The 15,801-nt window shown below is 40.0% G+C and overlaps 1 protein-coding gene and 1 long non-coding RNA gene across 7 annotated transcripts in view; one reads left to right on the forward strand and one right to left on the reverse strand.

Annotated features, from left to right (window-relative positions):
- The window catches only part of sos1 (son of sevenless homolog 1 (Drosophila)), a 43,953-nt gene extending 36,246 nt beyond the window's left edge, over window positions 1–7,707 (reverse strand). For 2 of the 6 annotated variants that reach the window (XM_080302225.1, XM_080302222.1), the window contains exon 1: window positions 5,719–7,707. In XM_080302225.1, the coding sequence (XP_080158351.1) occupies window positions 5,719–5,805 (87 nt within the window). In that variant the 5' untranslated portion in view covers window positions 5,806–7,707. The remainder of the gene's footprint in view (window positions 1–5,718) is intronic. The other 4 variants (XM_080302226.1, XM_026169520.2, XM_080302223.1 and 1 more) reach the window with 3 other exon arrangements.
- Window positions 7,708–9,324: 1,617 nt separating this feature from the next.
- Window positions 9,325–13,889, forward strand: LOC145429167 (uncharacterized). Its single transcript, XR_013909383.1, has 2 exons — window positions 9,325–11,802; window positions 12,416–13,889. It is a non-coding gene; the product is annotated as an uncharacterized LOC145429167 (long non-coding RNA).
- Window positions 13,890–15,801: the final 1,912 nt, after the last annotated feature.

The raw sequence follows: 15,801 nt of genomic DNA on the forward strand, positions 1-15,801 counted from the left end.
AAAAATGCAAAGGGCCTCATGTCACAATCATGTTTTATGAGGAATACCTCAAATATGAAAATATTACAACTCTTCGTTTTAAAGATTTTGAAGAATAACAACCAAGTTTATAGCAAAATGTATTGATTTTATTTGGGATCATTTGTGACCCCACTCGTGGAAGAGTGTAGGTACTGGTAGGTTGTGCATCCAAGGGTTAAAACCTAAAACTTTAAATTATCCGTAGCCTGCTCTTGTTAAATCAAATCACTTTTATTGTCACATCACATGTGCAAGTACATTGGTACAGCACATGTGAGTGAAATTCTTGTGTGCGAGCTTCACAAGCAACAGAGTTGTGCAAAATACAATAATGTAAACAAGCAAAATACAAGAATGGCTACATCTGAAACTAATAAATATATGTACAATATATAATAGTATATGTTACCACTGTCCTGTTTGAAATGTAATGAGAGAAACTGCTTATTTTGTCATATGTGCCGATATTGAACCCAAAGTACTAACTAGCTAACTGGCTGGATGCCCATTAACCTTATAACTCCTGGTGTGTGTGTGTGTGTGTGTACAGAGACACCGAGTCAATCAAGAATCATGTTGGATCAGTGTTTCAATGTTTATGTCCTTTATCAGATGTACACGTGGTTTGGTTATTTGCCTTTTGGCTGAAAGGACACTAAGAGAGGACTTTTTTTATTGGTGATCTTAATAGTAGTTTTTTTCATATTAATGTAATTTTTTATCTAATTGAATCTATTTGTGTATGATTGTCAGTCCAAAGAGGGAACGTGAGGAGAAAGTACAAGGTCAGGAAGAACCAGGTAAGCAAACAGACAGGGAGCAGTGACAGGCAGAAACTGTTAAACTGACAAAGAAGAAAAAACCTGATTTTACTCACAGTCTGGAAGTTGTGTCTCCCTGTATTAAAGCTGCTGTACAGAGTCTGCTAAACAAACTGGGTTGTCAGCCCTGGCACTGCGTTACCATACTGAGCTTCAGTCAGAGGAAGTCACGGTTGCCAAAACCTTTTTGAAGCTCGAGAGTGAGGCTGGTGCCATCCCAGATATGTTAACATTGTACAATCTTCTGGATAATCAGATCTTCCCCACACTGAAAACTGCTATTCAGGTTGCCCTAACAAACCCAGTTAGCAGCTGTAGCTGTGAGAGGTCTTTTAGTGTCTTGAGTCAGCTCCATACCTGGCTGAGAAGGACCATGGGTCAAAGCCGACTCCAGCACCTGGCTGTGATGTCAGTTGAGAAAGAGATGCTTGAGAGACTTGACCACCAAAATGTGATAGATTTGCCAACCTCAAGCTGAGGCGACATAGGATAAAAGAAAAGAAAAAATCTGCAGAGCCATGTTAGTATCTGCAGTAAAGATCTTTCCATACATTGTACCAGAGGCCAAGGTGTCTCAGTTTTCTAATTTTGTAATAATATTTCGTACATTTCAAGGACTCTATTTTTGGAGTGTATTTTTTTTTAATATATTTTTATTATATTACACACACACTTTAAAAGAGAATCTCTGTCCAAAAAATGCTCTCAGTTTACTTCTTACTCACTGTGAGCATCATTCATTATTCTCCCAGTAATTCAGGTTAGGATATGTATTTTTATTCCAATCCATTCTTTAGCAGCATTTAAATAACCTTGATCAGATTTGATGAAAAGCAAAACACTTTTCAAAAAAGTGTTTTGCTTTTCTTTCACACATGTGGGATTAAATTGTGTTAAAATGTACAAAACAGTGATGTCATGTTTTGAGACGAGGACCCAGGCACAGAGAGACCTGATGAATTTAAGAATCTTATGATTTAATAAAGACGGGGAAGAAGTCTCATCGTGACGAGTACAGTTTACCTTGCCTGGATGGGCAGCTCTCTGGGTGCTCAGCACCCCCAAAGCTCTGATCCTAGAATCGCCCCTGATGTATAATATCCACAAAACTTAAGAGGTTATACACACACAATATGGTAACATTATGTTGAAGCACAGTACGTATCACTCCGCGAGGCTCCGCCTATGACAGCCGTAATGCTCCGACAATCCATCAAGCGGTGCGGCTTCGTAGCTCAGCAAAGTTGTACTGAAACATTTGACAGATTTCTGAGCGCCGTGCACATAAAATCGTTTCCAGGTCAGTAAACACAACCAGAGTTCATACATAAGGCGCACGGGATTATAAGGGGCTCTGTTGCTTTTCAGAAACTCAAAGGGTTGATTTTAAGTGCGCCGTATTTTCCAAAAAACACGGTAATAACGACGGCCCGCTAGCATGCGCTACCAAAAATAGTGCTTTGTTGTGTATCTGACGGACGAAAGCTAAACCAGTTCCACACCAGTGAAGCTGCAGCATTTTACAAACCAGTTCTGGTTCATCCGTTTCATTCAACGATCCGCTTTCGCCCTTCTCGTTCTCCGTCGCCGCCATGTGCGCATGAAAACAAAGGCACTGCGCATGCGCATTTTACCCATATTCTATCGCCATATTTCATTTTCTTATTGTTGCCCAACATTACACCGGTGTTACCGTGAACGTAGAGCTGGGCGATATGAGATTTTTTCATATCACGATATGTTTTTTTCATTTCAGGCGATAACGATATCTATCACGATATAAGCCAAATAACTATATTTGTAAGATTTAAATGTGCCGTTGCTCACAAGTAAAATGTGAAATAATCAGCAGCTTGTTTTTATTTAAATATTTATTTCCCATAATAAGTTCAACAGGGTAGATGTACTTAAGGAACATGAGACTTTTTCAGATAAATAAAAGGCAAATATTGCAAACTACACAAAAGGCAGCCGCTAAAGCGTTTAAGTTTCAAAATAGAACAAACGAAACAGACTAAATTGTCAATTCCACTTAGAAACAAAATATTAATTCTAAAAATAAATCTTAGTTTGTTTTACAGAAGAACAGACAAAACTGACTAACTTTTGTCAATATCAAATAAACTGAGAACTAAAAGGAAATTCTCAATCTCTCCTTGTTGTATAGCTTAGCTTTTCAAACAGTTTTAACAGTTACTTTAGTCTGACAAAAGCCGAATGACGAATTAGCGCTTCCAGTCAGAGACTGAGGCTACGTCCACGCGTATTTTTGAAAACGGAGATTTTCCGTTTCCGTTTTAAAAAATAATCCCGTCCACACATAAAGGCAGAAATGAAGGAAAACGCTGCTATGAACATGCCAAAGCAGCAGGTGGCGCTAGATTCCTAACCGTGCAGAAATGTTGGCCAATCAGAAGTCTAGAAGCCTCGGTGGGAAAAAGTAAACAAAGCTGGGGCATAGAAGCAGAACCGAGTCGTATGTGTGGAGGGACAGTAACTGTGTGTATATGTAAGCATTTAAACACTGCAGAGAGTAGAATTAACAGTATTGTAGAAATTCATTTCACCGAAACAATAACGTGGCGCACAGTGTGACGCATGCACCAGTTTATTGTATTTCCAGACTTGCTTTCGGCACAATTTACAGTGCACGCTACTCTGTTTTTTGTCAGACTTGAAATAGCCGAAATACCTTCACACTACGGAACTTCTATGGCTCTTCCGTTCGACAATCTCTCCGGCGTTGGAACCATCATCTGTTTTCTCTTCGGTCACGCTCGGTTGATTTTTCTAGTCAGCACACTCATTTCCTCCATTACCCGCTGGCTGCTTCCCAAACAAACACACGTGCGGCTTGGCACTTGTGCTGTATGTAGCAAGTCACGCGACGTGACGCTGCGGCTGTGATTGGTTCAGCTCTGCGCTACTTAATTTGGATCGGCTGACCCTTTTTTTTTTTTTTTAGAGGACAAGAGCGGCGAGGTCTATCGCGATAGCTTAATTTCTCTATCGAGTAAAAGTTATATCGCGATACATATCGTTATCGTTCTATCGCCCAGCTCTACGTGAACGGTATAATATGGCCCAGCCCTAGCTGTCTGCTGCACTTAAAACTTGATTTTAAACACATTTAGTTCTGTGTTAGAGTCTTAAAGTCACTTCAGCGTCAGCTTCACTCAGATTTTCACGTCATCTCCAAGATCCAACTGTGAGGCACGTTTATCCATCAGAGCGACTGGAGCAATGAGACAGACGATTGATGATCAGTGTGAAATGTTTGCAAGGAAACTGACAGACTGACAGCATCAGTGTCCACAGACATCTGACTGATGACATCGCTGCCTCTGTGACATCATCGCTGCCTCTGTCCTGTTATACTGGCAACTTAATGACTGCAAAAGCTTCACGTTAAGTAACCAACAAACTAACATTAATCTGGGACTTCAGTTTTTGTAAAAACAAACTGCTGCAGCAGATTTTGCTCCTCTGTGCGCGTTGGCAGCAACTATGAACGAGGAAACAAATGAGAGGGTCAGTCAGCTGGTTCAGGTGCAGCAGGAGGGAAACTCAGCGTTTATTGAATAACACCTGCCAGTTATCAGGTTAGGTTCACAGTCTGTTACCATGGTAAGTGACTCAGAGTTGAAGTTACCTCATATCAGGGATAACAAACTCAGAGGAGCTCTGTTGAGCCAACCATCCCTTTAACGTTAACTAGTAGTGACTTCATGAACTTTTTCACAAATAACATTTTAATCTTTAGAGAAAAAATTACCAATAATCATCCCACAGATGTAATATTATCTACAGCTACTCTTAGTACCATTGATGTTCATTTAGACTCTTTTTCTCCAATTGATCTTTCTGAGTAAAAGTCATCTGTTCACACAGCTCTTTGCTAACTACAGGCCAATCTCCAACCAGGCTGTAGGTATTACAGGTACTGTGCTGCAGTGGTTTGTATCATATCTATCTAATAGACTCCAGTTTGTGCATGTAAATGGAGAGTCCTCTTCACACACTGAGGTTAATTATGGAGTTCCACAGGGTTCAGTGCTAGGACCAATTCTGTTTACATTATACATGCTTCCCTTAGGCAGCATCATTAGAAGACATAGCATACATTTTCACTGCTATGCAGATGAGGATGGAGCTGTGAGGAACCTTGGAGTCATTTTTGACCAGGACATGTCCTTCAACGCACATATTAAACAAATATGTAAGACTGCGTTCTTCCATTTGTGCAACATCTCTAAAGTTAGAAATATCCTGTCTGAGAGTGACGCTGAAAAACTAGTTCATGCATTTATTACTTCCAGGCTGGACGACTGTAATTCATTATTATCAGGAAGTCCTAAAAACTCCCTGAAAGCCTTCAGCTAATCCAAAATGCTGCAGCAAGAGTCCTGACAGGGACTAGAAAGAGAGCAGATTTCTCCTGTTTTGGCTTCCTGTTAAATCCAGAATTCAAAATCCTTTAAAAGTAATAATTTAAAAGTATAATGGGAGGAAGAGCCTTCGGTTTTCAGGCCCCTCCTCTGTGGAACCACCATCATCATCCTCACTACTAACACCTTCAGTGTGAGGTCCGACTGATGTTTGACGATGGTGATCCTCTAAACAGGTGAGGACACAATGATCCAGGTATTTATGGATCAGCCTCAACACAAGGCTCTGATGAAGCTCTTGTCATCGTTCTGTGGAGTTTTACCAGCCGACCACCGTGATGCTCAGTAACCACGATGCACCACAACCCGAGGGTGGACTCGGGTGAGACAAACACCTGCTCAGAGCACCGTCAGGACACACACAGCTCACCTGCACACACCTGAAGGTCTGTCTGTGTGTCTCTGTTCGGGTTCGTGTGTGTGTTTACCTTTTCCAGTGAGGGCACCAGCAGGCCTCTCCATTTCGGACCGTTCTCTTCGCTGAAGAAGTCGTACTGCGGCTGCGCCGCCTGCATGGCTGCCGCTCCCGCGGATCTGAGCAGCCGGACTCACACGCCCGGTTCGGTGAGCGGCAGTCCGGGTCCAGCAGGGCGGGTGAAGCCGTGAAGCTCAGAACATCCGGGCCGATCCTCCAGAGCAGCCGCCCTCACTGCGACCATCCTCGGAGAGCTAGCCGTTAGCACCTGGCTAGCAGCTGCCCGCGGCTCCGCTCACCGGGTGCAGAGCATGACGAATGGCCACCGGGACGCTGATCTGCCGCGGCGTTAGCCCGCCTGCTAGCGTTAGCGGCGGCTCGGTAAACGGACCGACCGGCCAGCAGCTGCCGGGCAGCGGGCGCGTTGTTACCGGGCGGGCGGTGCGGACCAAAGGCACACCGACTCTCCGGCGTCGTGGCTTTCGCTTAGCGTCCGCTGCCCACACTATGTCCCCCGGACTCTCTCAGACGGCGCGTCCGGCCCCGGGCCCCTGACAGGCGGACAGTCCGTGAGCTAACGGAGGGCGGTTGTTGTCACCAGAGTCTGGGGAACCGTAGAGTATCGGCTGCACATGCGTACAGGGCGAGTCCTGACGTATATGGGCGGGGCTCCTGCGCAGGAGAGCGTGCTTCACTGCGCGTGTCACAGTGACGTTGGCAGCCATGTCGACAAGTTTTTTTTGTTTTGTTTTGTTTTTCTTTTATTAGTAATATAAACATACAAACAAAATGCACCATATATTACAGATTCAGAGAATAAACATTTCTTACATATTAGCAACTTTCATATATAGTGAAAATAAAATATAAAGATGGGGTCACATAAATTAACAGATTATTAACTCACTAAATCAAAATCTTCTACAAAGGAAACAAAAAAAGCAGCCTTTTTCTTTTTAACTAAAGTCAAAGATTTAACCAACAGGTTTAGGTCGTTTTTCCAGTGAGCCAGTGTTGGTTTAATCTTAAAAAAGCGACATTTATGTATAAAATACTTACACAAGATTAATAACACATTAACACCATAATTAGCTTTCTTTTCTTTCAAAAACACTCCAAACATTATCATATTTAAGGTAAATGGGGTAATTTGAATCCCACTGGAATAAAGCCAGGTATGAAAATCCAACCAAAATATTTGTATAAAATTGCACAAAAAGAATAGATGGTCCAAATCCTCCTCTTCTGTTTCACAAAATACACAATTACCCGTTTCTATTTTGAATCTAGCACCAAGGAGTCTATTTGTCGGGTAAATTTTATTCAAGATTTTAAATTGGACTTCTTTCCCTTTAGGAGGGATAGGGAAGGTGATATAATCAGTTCTTATTTTTTCAATTTCTTCCCTTTGGAAATCTTTTAATATGTAATTACGTCTAAGTAAATTTGGAGAATAAAGACTCCTTAATGAAGATCTAAGAAACTTATTGTTGCATTTAACATCACAAAATCGAATACCATCTATATATAATTGCCTTAACTTGGGGGAGATGTCAGAATATATTATATCATTTACAACTATGTTTTTAAGTGACAATGGAATGGATTTTATAACCCGATTAAATTTACTTTTAGAACATTGGATATTAAACTTTTGGCAAAAATCTTGATGTCCTAGAACATGTCCTTCCTCATCTACAAAATGGGCAATTGCCCAAACACCTTTTGATAACCAATCTTGAATAAAAATAGATTTTCTGTTCATCAGTATATATCTATTGTTCCAAATTGGGCTATTATGTGGAGTGAAATTATGTTTAAATAACATTTTCCAATAAAGAAGGACCTGTTTATGGAATTCAGAGAGTTTAGCAGGTAGCTTAGTAATTTCAAAGTCACACTTTAGGAGAAAGTCGATACCCCCCAGTGTGTTAAAGACCTTACTTGGTATAAAAAACCAAATGGAGTGTGGATTATTTAGGAAGGATTTTAACCATTTAAGTTTCAAAACACCATTCATTATATCAAAATCAATTGCGTTTCCACCGCCTTCAATGTATGGTTTAACCAAATCATCTTTAGATATATAATGGCACTTATTCCTCCAAATAAAATTAAAATTCAAGCTATTAATTGTTTTAATAACTTTATTCGATATTGATAGAGAGTAAGCTGGATATATAAATCTAGATAAACTATCCATTTTGGTTAATAATATTCTTCCAAAAATTGTGATGTCTCTTTGTAACCACTTATTTAGGATTGTCTTACATTTGTCAACATTATCTAAAATATTTACTTTTTCTAAGACTTTGTGATCTTTTGAAATTGTGATGCCCAAATATTTTACCTCCCTCTTCACCTTTATATCGTACAGTAATTGTGAATTACACTCCTTTAATGCCAATAATTCACATTTATTTAAATTTAACTTTAAGCCTGAAGCTTTTGAGAATGTAGTGATTATTTGTTTTACCAGGGGAATCTGATGTTCATTTTTTAAGAAAAGAGTAGTGTCATCCGCAAGTTGACTAATTATTAAAGAATTGTCCATAATCTCAATTCCGGCAACGCTGCTGTTTTTAATTAGAATTGCGAGCATCTCCACAACCATTATGAACAACAACGGAGAGCTTCCACACCCTTGCCTAATTCCTCTTTTGACGCCAAATCTTTTACCATTGCCATAGCCTAATGACACAGAGCTATTTATATCATTATACAGTATATCTATTATCTTCCTAAATTTATCCCCAAATCCAAATCGAGTTAGTGTTTCTAAAATAAAAGGATGTTCTACTGAATCGAAAGCTTTATAAAAGTCCAAGAAAAGAATAAAACTGTCATCACTAATCAGATCATTGTAGTCCAGTAAGTCTAAAACCAATCTGATATTATTATGAATGTTCCTGTCTTTCAAAAACCCTGATTGTGTCTCACTAATTATACTTGAAACCCCTTGTTTGAGCCTTGTTGCAACTGAGCTAGAGAAAATTTTATAATCTGTATTTAATAAAGTTATGGGCCTTAAGTTATCCAATTGTCGTTTATCTTTGTTTGGTTTAGGAATTAATGTAATTAATCCTTGTTTCATCCTAGACATCAATTCTCCCTTTTCAATACTGGCCAGTATAGCTTTGAATAAAATTTCCCGTAAGTCTTCCCAAAAAAATTGGAAGAAATTAACTGTCAGCCCATCTGGACCAGGGGATTTATTAAGTGCCATTTTCTTAACAGATGCATCTAACTCTTCAATTCTGAAGTCAGATTCACATAATTCCTTAAATGATTCATCAATTTTAGGGATCAGATTATCTATTTGATCAAAAAAGACATCACAATCTGCTTGGGAGAACTGTGAGGAGTATAAATTGGAATAGAATAGAATGTATAAGTTTCATTCTCCAAAATTTTAGGGTCGTCACATTCAATGCCATCAATTAACAGAGAAGATATAAAATTTCTTTTCTGTCTGCTCTTTTCCAAATTAAAAAAATATGAGGAATTTCTTTCCCCCTCCTCAATCCACTTGGCCCATGAACGCACAAAAGCTCCTTCTGCTTTATTTAGGTAGAGCTGATCTAATTTAGTTTGCAACTCCATAAGTTTACTCCTTTCTTGGGTATTTAGATCATCTTTACTACAGCAATAAGTAATTTCTTGGAATAATTTACATTCATGTTCTCTTTGCTTTTGACTTATGTTTTTACTGAATTGAATACTAAATTCTCTAATTTTGAATTTAATGAATTCCCATTTATTGATATATCCTACAATTAGATGATCAGCCATAATATCTTTTATAATTTTTTTGACTATGTTGCAGTAGTCTTCATTTTGTAAAAGTTTGGCATTGAACTTCCAATAAGTTCTTTTATTTGATTGTCTAATTTCCGATTCTAAGCACAGTTCAATAAAGCAATGATCAGATAGAGGTGCATTTGACATTGCAACTTTTACAGTGTGGCTAAGAATGATGTCACTTCCTAGCCAATAGTCTATTCTAGATTTACAAGCTCCATTTGGTTTAAACCAGGAAAAGCTCTTAATTTCTGGATTTCTTACTCTCCAAATATCTGTCAAGTTGTTATTAATCAAAAATTCTATAATTAGGTTATTTTTTTGTGGTCTACCTGTCCTTGAGGGCCATCTATCAGTCCATTCATCAGGAGTCATATTCCAATCACCACCCATTAAAATGTATTCTGTAGGGTATCGACCTTTAAGTTCAAAAATATTTGAAGTTATATCTTCTAACATAATTTTATTCTGACTTTCATTATTATATCCATAAACGTTGACTAAAATGAAAAACAAACTTTCAACTCTCATTACAGCAATCAACCAATGACCATTCAAGTCAGTTCGTTGTATTACAAGATCCCCGGGAAAGTTATTGAATAAAATTGCTACACCCCCCGACCTCATTGAGCCATGGCTAAACAGGATTTTGCTACCCCATTGGTTTGACCAAAAAGATACATCACTATCAGATGAATGAGTCTGTTGTAGAAAAATACAGTTTGATTTTTTACCTTTGCAGTACAAAAATAAGGCTTTTCTTTTAACAGATTCTCTTAAACCCCTAACATTTAAAGAACCAAAACAAATGTTAACATTCAACATGAACTATAGACAGAATATCACTCACCACGTGAGAAAAAAGAAGAAAAAAAGTACTAAATGCTGAGCTCCTCAGACCGCGAACAAGTTTCCACTATTTCAGTTTTTGTCATTTTTAGTTCTCCTGTCTTTCCTCAACTTTGCGTCCATCAATGAAGGCATGTGGACCACGACAGTAGGCTCGTTTACCCGCACGTCTTGCTTCCTCCACCAGAGGCCATAGGCGCTGTCGATCTTGTATGTCCTCCTGCGGCAACATCTCCGCGAAGCTGATGCCTTCTTGCTTGCAGGTTGAAGAGTCTTTGGTGCGCCTCCACAATTCTTCTTTAATTCGCCTCTGTGTGAATAGAATAATGATGTTTCTGTTTCTGCCATCAACTCGTTTCCCTAAGCGGTGGACAATATCAACGGCCTCTTCTAAGTTCAAGTCAGGGGCAATCTTCTGAAGCGTTTGCAAAACCTTCACTCTAATGTTTTCATCTTTGTCTTCCTTCACCCCTTTCAGCTTTAAGCACCACCTCATTCAGTAGCGCTCCTGTTCTCTCACTCTTCTTTTCAAGTCTTCATTTTCTTTAAGCAGCTGTTCATTCGCATTTGCCAGTTTAACAACTTTCAGTTTGCAATCAACTATCTCTGCAGCATTAAACTCTACAGCCTTAGCCAAGCTGGCAACCATAGCTGCACTTTGTTTGTTTTGTTCCTTGATATCCTCCAGTTGTGCTTCAAATTTTTTGTCAAGTCCCATAATGGCTTCAAAAATAGTTTTATTGGAGATATCATCTTCCTTCTCTGAAGATTTTGTTCTTTTCTCCTCTGGCGGTTGTTTTGAAGGAGTTGGCGGCGCCGAGTCTGTTCCTCGTTCTCGCTTGTTTAGGCCCACGTTGGCAGCTTCAGTGCTAGCATAGCCATGGTCACTGACTTTAGCATGCGACGACGTCTTAACAATGGGGTTTGACGGCACAAATTGCAGCTTTGCATTCTTAATAACCTTTTGGGCATCCATAGTTATAGTTCGAGTGGAAAGAGAATAAAGTTACTTAGTAAATTTTGCGGTCTTTCGGAGCTCCTGAAAAAACACGACTGTTCAAGCCGCCATCTTGGTGCCTCCCCCGCCATGTCGACAAGTGAGGACTAAAAATAGGGCTTTGGAGTTGACGTCACGCCGCAATGCATTATGGGAGCGCAGCGCCATTTTCGGGGTCTACGAATCAAACCAAACACACTGTGTTGGAACAACGACTACAAGAAAGATGCTTAAAAGCAGCTCAAAAGAGAATGAACTGTATAGAGACCGATTTCATCCAGAGGCGAAGCGGCGGTACTTGCAGAAAATAGCGTGCATTGGAAATGTGGACCCGTATGAAATACGGCCGTGGAGTAGAAACCCTGAAGACCAACCGCTACTGACGTAGCCTGACATATTTTCGTACCTTGTCTGTGGAGTCAGCGCCTACAAGTCGTCATTCAAGCAAAGGTAAGTCAGCTCGAGTACTGCGAGTGAAATGCGTTTGATTTCCCTGCAAACATTCAGATTAGTGCAGCATAAATTCATTCATGAGGGGAAATTACAGTGAGAACATGTGGAGACTGTTAGAGGGATAACAGTGAGTTCAGTGCATTGATGAGACACTGTCCTGAAGGATTTAGTTATTCTTTATGGTTAAAGAAATTGCAATGATTTATTCATATTTATTATAAATAATCCTAATTATACATCTTGCTTCCATGTTTGTATCTTGTGTAACTAAAAATACAATTTATTTTAGTTTTATACATTGATCAATGACCTGCAGAATCTCCTTATCATATTAAGTGATTCATAATTGTCACTTTATGCTTTCTCCATCTCTAAAGTGATGACATCCTTGCATTACCGGTACATACTTTAGGTTCATTTTCTGCAGGCAGATTTACACTATAACCTGCAGCGTTCTATAGATGGACACATAAAGAAATGAAAAATTACATGTGTGTGCTAACTTTCTAAACACTTTGTTACATTTATGATAAAGTAGATAAAACACATTTACGTCGGCCTTGGCTCATAGTTCTTGTCTTTAAATGAACTTTGTCTGTGTGTGTTTCAGGTACTGCACTCTCAAAGACTGAATGAACCAGCATTGCAGCCATGGGTCACCGTGAGCATCACAGGGAAGGTTGAAGCCGCCCACTGCACCTGTAAGGCCGGAGTCGCAGAGACCTGCAGCCATGTCGCTGCTCTTCTGTTTAATGTAGAAGCAACAGTGTTGATCTGTGGCACAAGGACTGTTACAGATGAACCTGCATTCTGGGTTTTGCTGGGTAATGTGACCAAGGTACAGTCAGAGGTTGGCCATAAGATAGACTTCTCCTCTTCAGCTGCCCAAAAAAAGGCTCTTGATCAAAACCTAAACAGACCATCTGTAGTGACGGGGAAAAGGAGCTGTCCTCAAAACAGAAAAATCCCACCTGCTACTGTGGAGGAGTTGTCACTGCTATTGGATACTTTGCTGGAACACAGTAAAGCTGTGGGTTGTGGGAATGACCCATAATGTTTTATCTAGGGGTCTAGATTTATGCCTGTAGTGCACTGCCGTGTAAATAATTTGCATTTACTGAATATGTACTGACTGAGTCCCACTGTTCAAAAGTTGAATAAAGAAACAAACTAATTTTTGCCTGTTTTTTTAAAATTAAAACCACTTTATAGAACATCACATCAGTTGCAATGATGATGTCATTTATAGTTTACAAATGACAAAATGTTTACACAAAATCATGAGTGTTTACATGACATCACCCACTACTAACATTATTTACTGTATCTTTTGAAAAAATACAGCAATTTTAACAGCACAAGACTTAAGAATATTTAACAGGAGCATGTTTCATCCTTCTCTGGTTTTATTATCACACTGTTCACCAAACGCAGCAAACCTTCACCATCTTATCCAGGAGGGTCACCTCTTCACCCTCACATGGAAGAAGTAATCTGATTGGCATGGTGGTATGTTTGCAGCAGGTCCCTCGTGTAGCGCTGGAACCCAGTCACGATGTTTCATCCATTTCATGGGCTGGTTTGCTGCAATAATGCCAAATAATTAGCAACTCTATAGATAGAATGTAGTTCTGCAAAATCACTCAGTAGGATGTTTGTTCTAATTTGCTATGAGCTCAGAGCGCATCGAAAATAAAACTAATAGGCTATAAAGATATGAACATATTTAGAACTTACCGGAATGAAAATGTCTGGAGCACCAACAGATATTTGGAGATGGAAGAGAACTGCACGTCAGCTCGTCTCACAGCTGCTCTCCAGGCTGGACGCCTTCGTTTGGTAACATCGATACACGAGCTGCTCATGTTGCTTCCAGGTTGGGAAAGAATGAAAAGATAAACCATTTTCAACCTTATTCTCTTGCCGGTCGTGTGATCGAACATTGCAGCCGACCACACAGCAAATACGAACCGTGGCTGTTGTGTGTGACTTCGCTCCCTTTTCACTTGCGCTAGACCCCCAAAATGGCGGATCGGGCCAAAATCCTTTCCACGCCCACCCCCCGTGACATCACGCTCCAAAGCCCTATAACTAACAAGATTCCAAATTCAACAAAAAAAATGAAATATGAAACAAAAATATTCAAAATTTATCAAAGAATAAATAAATGCAAAACAAAAAATAACACCAAAATATCAAAAAGTACACAAAATCTTAATGTACAAAAGAAAATCTCTCGGTCCCACAGGTCTTTCCTCCCCACTGCTGTCAGACTCCACAACAAAGACTTGATCAAACACATCCACACATGTGCAATAACACTATGTGCAATACTCTTTTTGGCATCATTGTATTATACTCAGTTGTATATAGCATTTGTATTCTATTTTATTCGATTGTATAGAGTATTTTATTTTTATTTTATTCTATTGTGTACAGTATCTCATAGATATATTATTCCAGTGTTTTTTTTCTAATTTTTCTATGCAACTTTGCACTGTCCACTGCTGTAACAAACACATTTCCCACATGTGGGACTAATCTATGTTATCTAATCTTAAAAATCATTTTTAGATATGTGTGTATCAGACATAAAACGAGCTAGCCCCTGCTGCACAAAGACTCACACAACCATCAGCCCCGTGGAAACAGAAATGTCGACCAACTGGAAGATGAATCAGGACCTCAGGATCATTTACAGCAATGACTGTTCTGACTTCCTGATACACACTAATATTTTCCACAGATCCAAAGATCTCTCTGTTTCACCGGCAGCACTGAGCTGCACCCATAACCTGATGAAGAGATTATATATTATCTAACCCGGCAACACCTTGGTTTCTGGAATAGCTGTTTAACCTACTGCTACCATGATCTGACTGGATGGCTGGATTTAGACAATAAATGGGGATATTTTAACCCTTTGGCGTCCACAGGCAGCTGTAAAGGAGTGGTGGGTTTTCAAAATAGCTTTGAGCTTAAGGCTGCTCTCACTGGAACAGTAAATGGACTGGTTCTTATATGGTGCTTTTCTAGTCTGAGCACTCAAAGCACTTCACACAGCTTGCCTCATTCTTCACACAAGCACTTTTTTCTGTGCTCTTTCTATCTGACATTCGCACACATTCATTTGAGTGACTTCAGGTCAGTATCTCATCCAAGGATACCTGACATCTGATACCCACCCACCTTCCAGATTAGCAGGTGACCTGCTCTACCACCTGAGCCACAGCCACCCCAGTGAAGCCAGAAGAGGACGGAACAGGGACTGTGCTGACCCCCAAAGAGCTGAGTGGAAATAAAGGCTCTCATGTTTTCTGAGAGGCTGCTGAAGATTTTAGGGAACTTTTAATGAAGTTTTCAACATAAACTGAAGATGGTCACTCTAAGCACAGTCTCTTTGTCATTGTGATAATAAGCAGCCGAGTCCCTGCATATTTAAACAATGTTAACATCTCTGTGATGGCGTACCTTGTTCTTATAAGCGTTCTGGGCAGACTCAGAGCTCTCAGACCTCTCTCCAGTTTCCTGATTCTTTAGTTTTGTCACCTTCATGGTCGAAGGAGCTTGGAAAGAAAAGCGTCTGGACTTCTTTAAGTTGCTTGAAGACGTTTCACCTCTCAGCCGAGAAGCTTCTTCTGTTCTAAGAGTCAAATGGTGGAGAGTCCCAGATTTAAACCCAGTGGGAGTTTCCCCCCACAGAGGGACAAAAGGACCCCCTGATGATCCTCTAATCACATGAGCCAAGGTATAAAAACGGGTGTGGGTCCCAATCAGCCAGGGTTTTGGGGGAGCTCATTGTGAAACCTATCGTGTGAATTCCTGAGGTCAGATGGCCCAGGATGTGAGTGGGCGTTAAGGCGTCTGGGAAGGATCTCAAAACTGGATTATAGATGGCAGAGAGTTGGTGTCGTAAGCCCCGCCTCTGTTCAAAGATGGTCGCTCACAGTGGACATAGATGGCTTCTTTCACTCCTCTTTCAAACCATCTGTCCTC

This window comes from Astatotilapia calliptera, chromosome 6 (genome assembly GCF_964374335.1).
Source record: "Astatotilapia calliptera chromosome 6, fAstCal68.1, whole genome shotgun sequence".
NCBI classification, from domain to species: Eukaryota; Metazoa; Chordata; class Actinopteri; order Cichliformes; family Cichlidae; genus Astatotilapia; species Astatotilapia calliptera.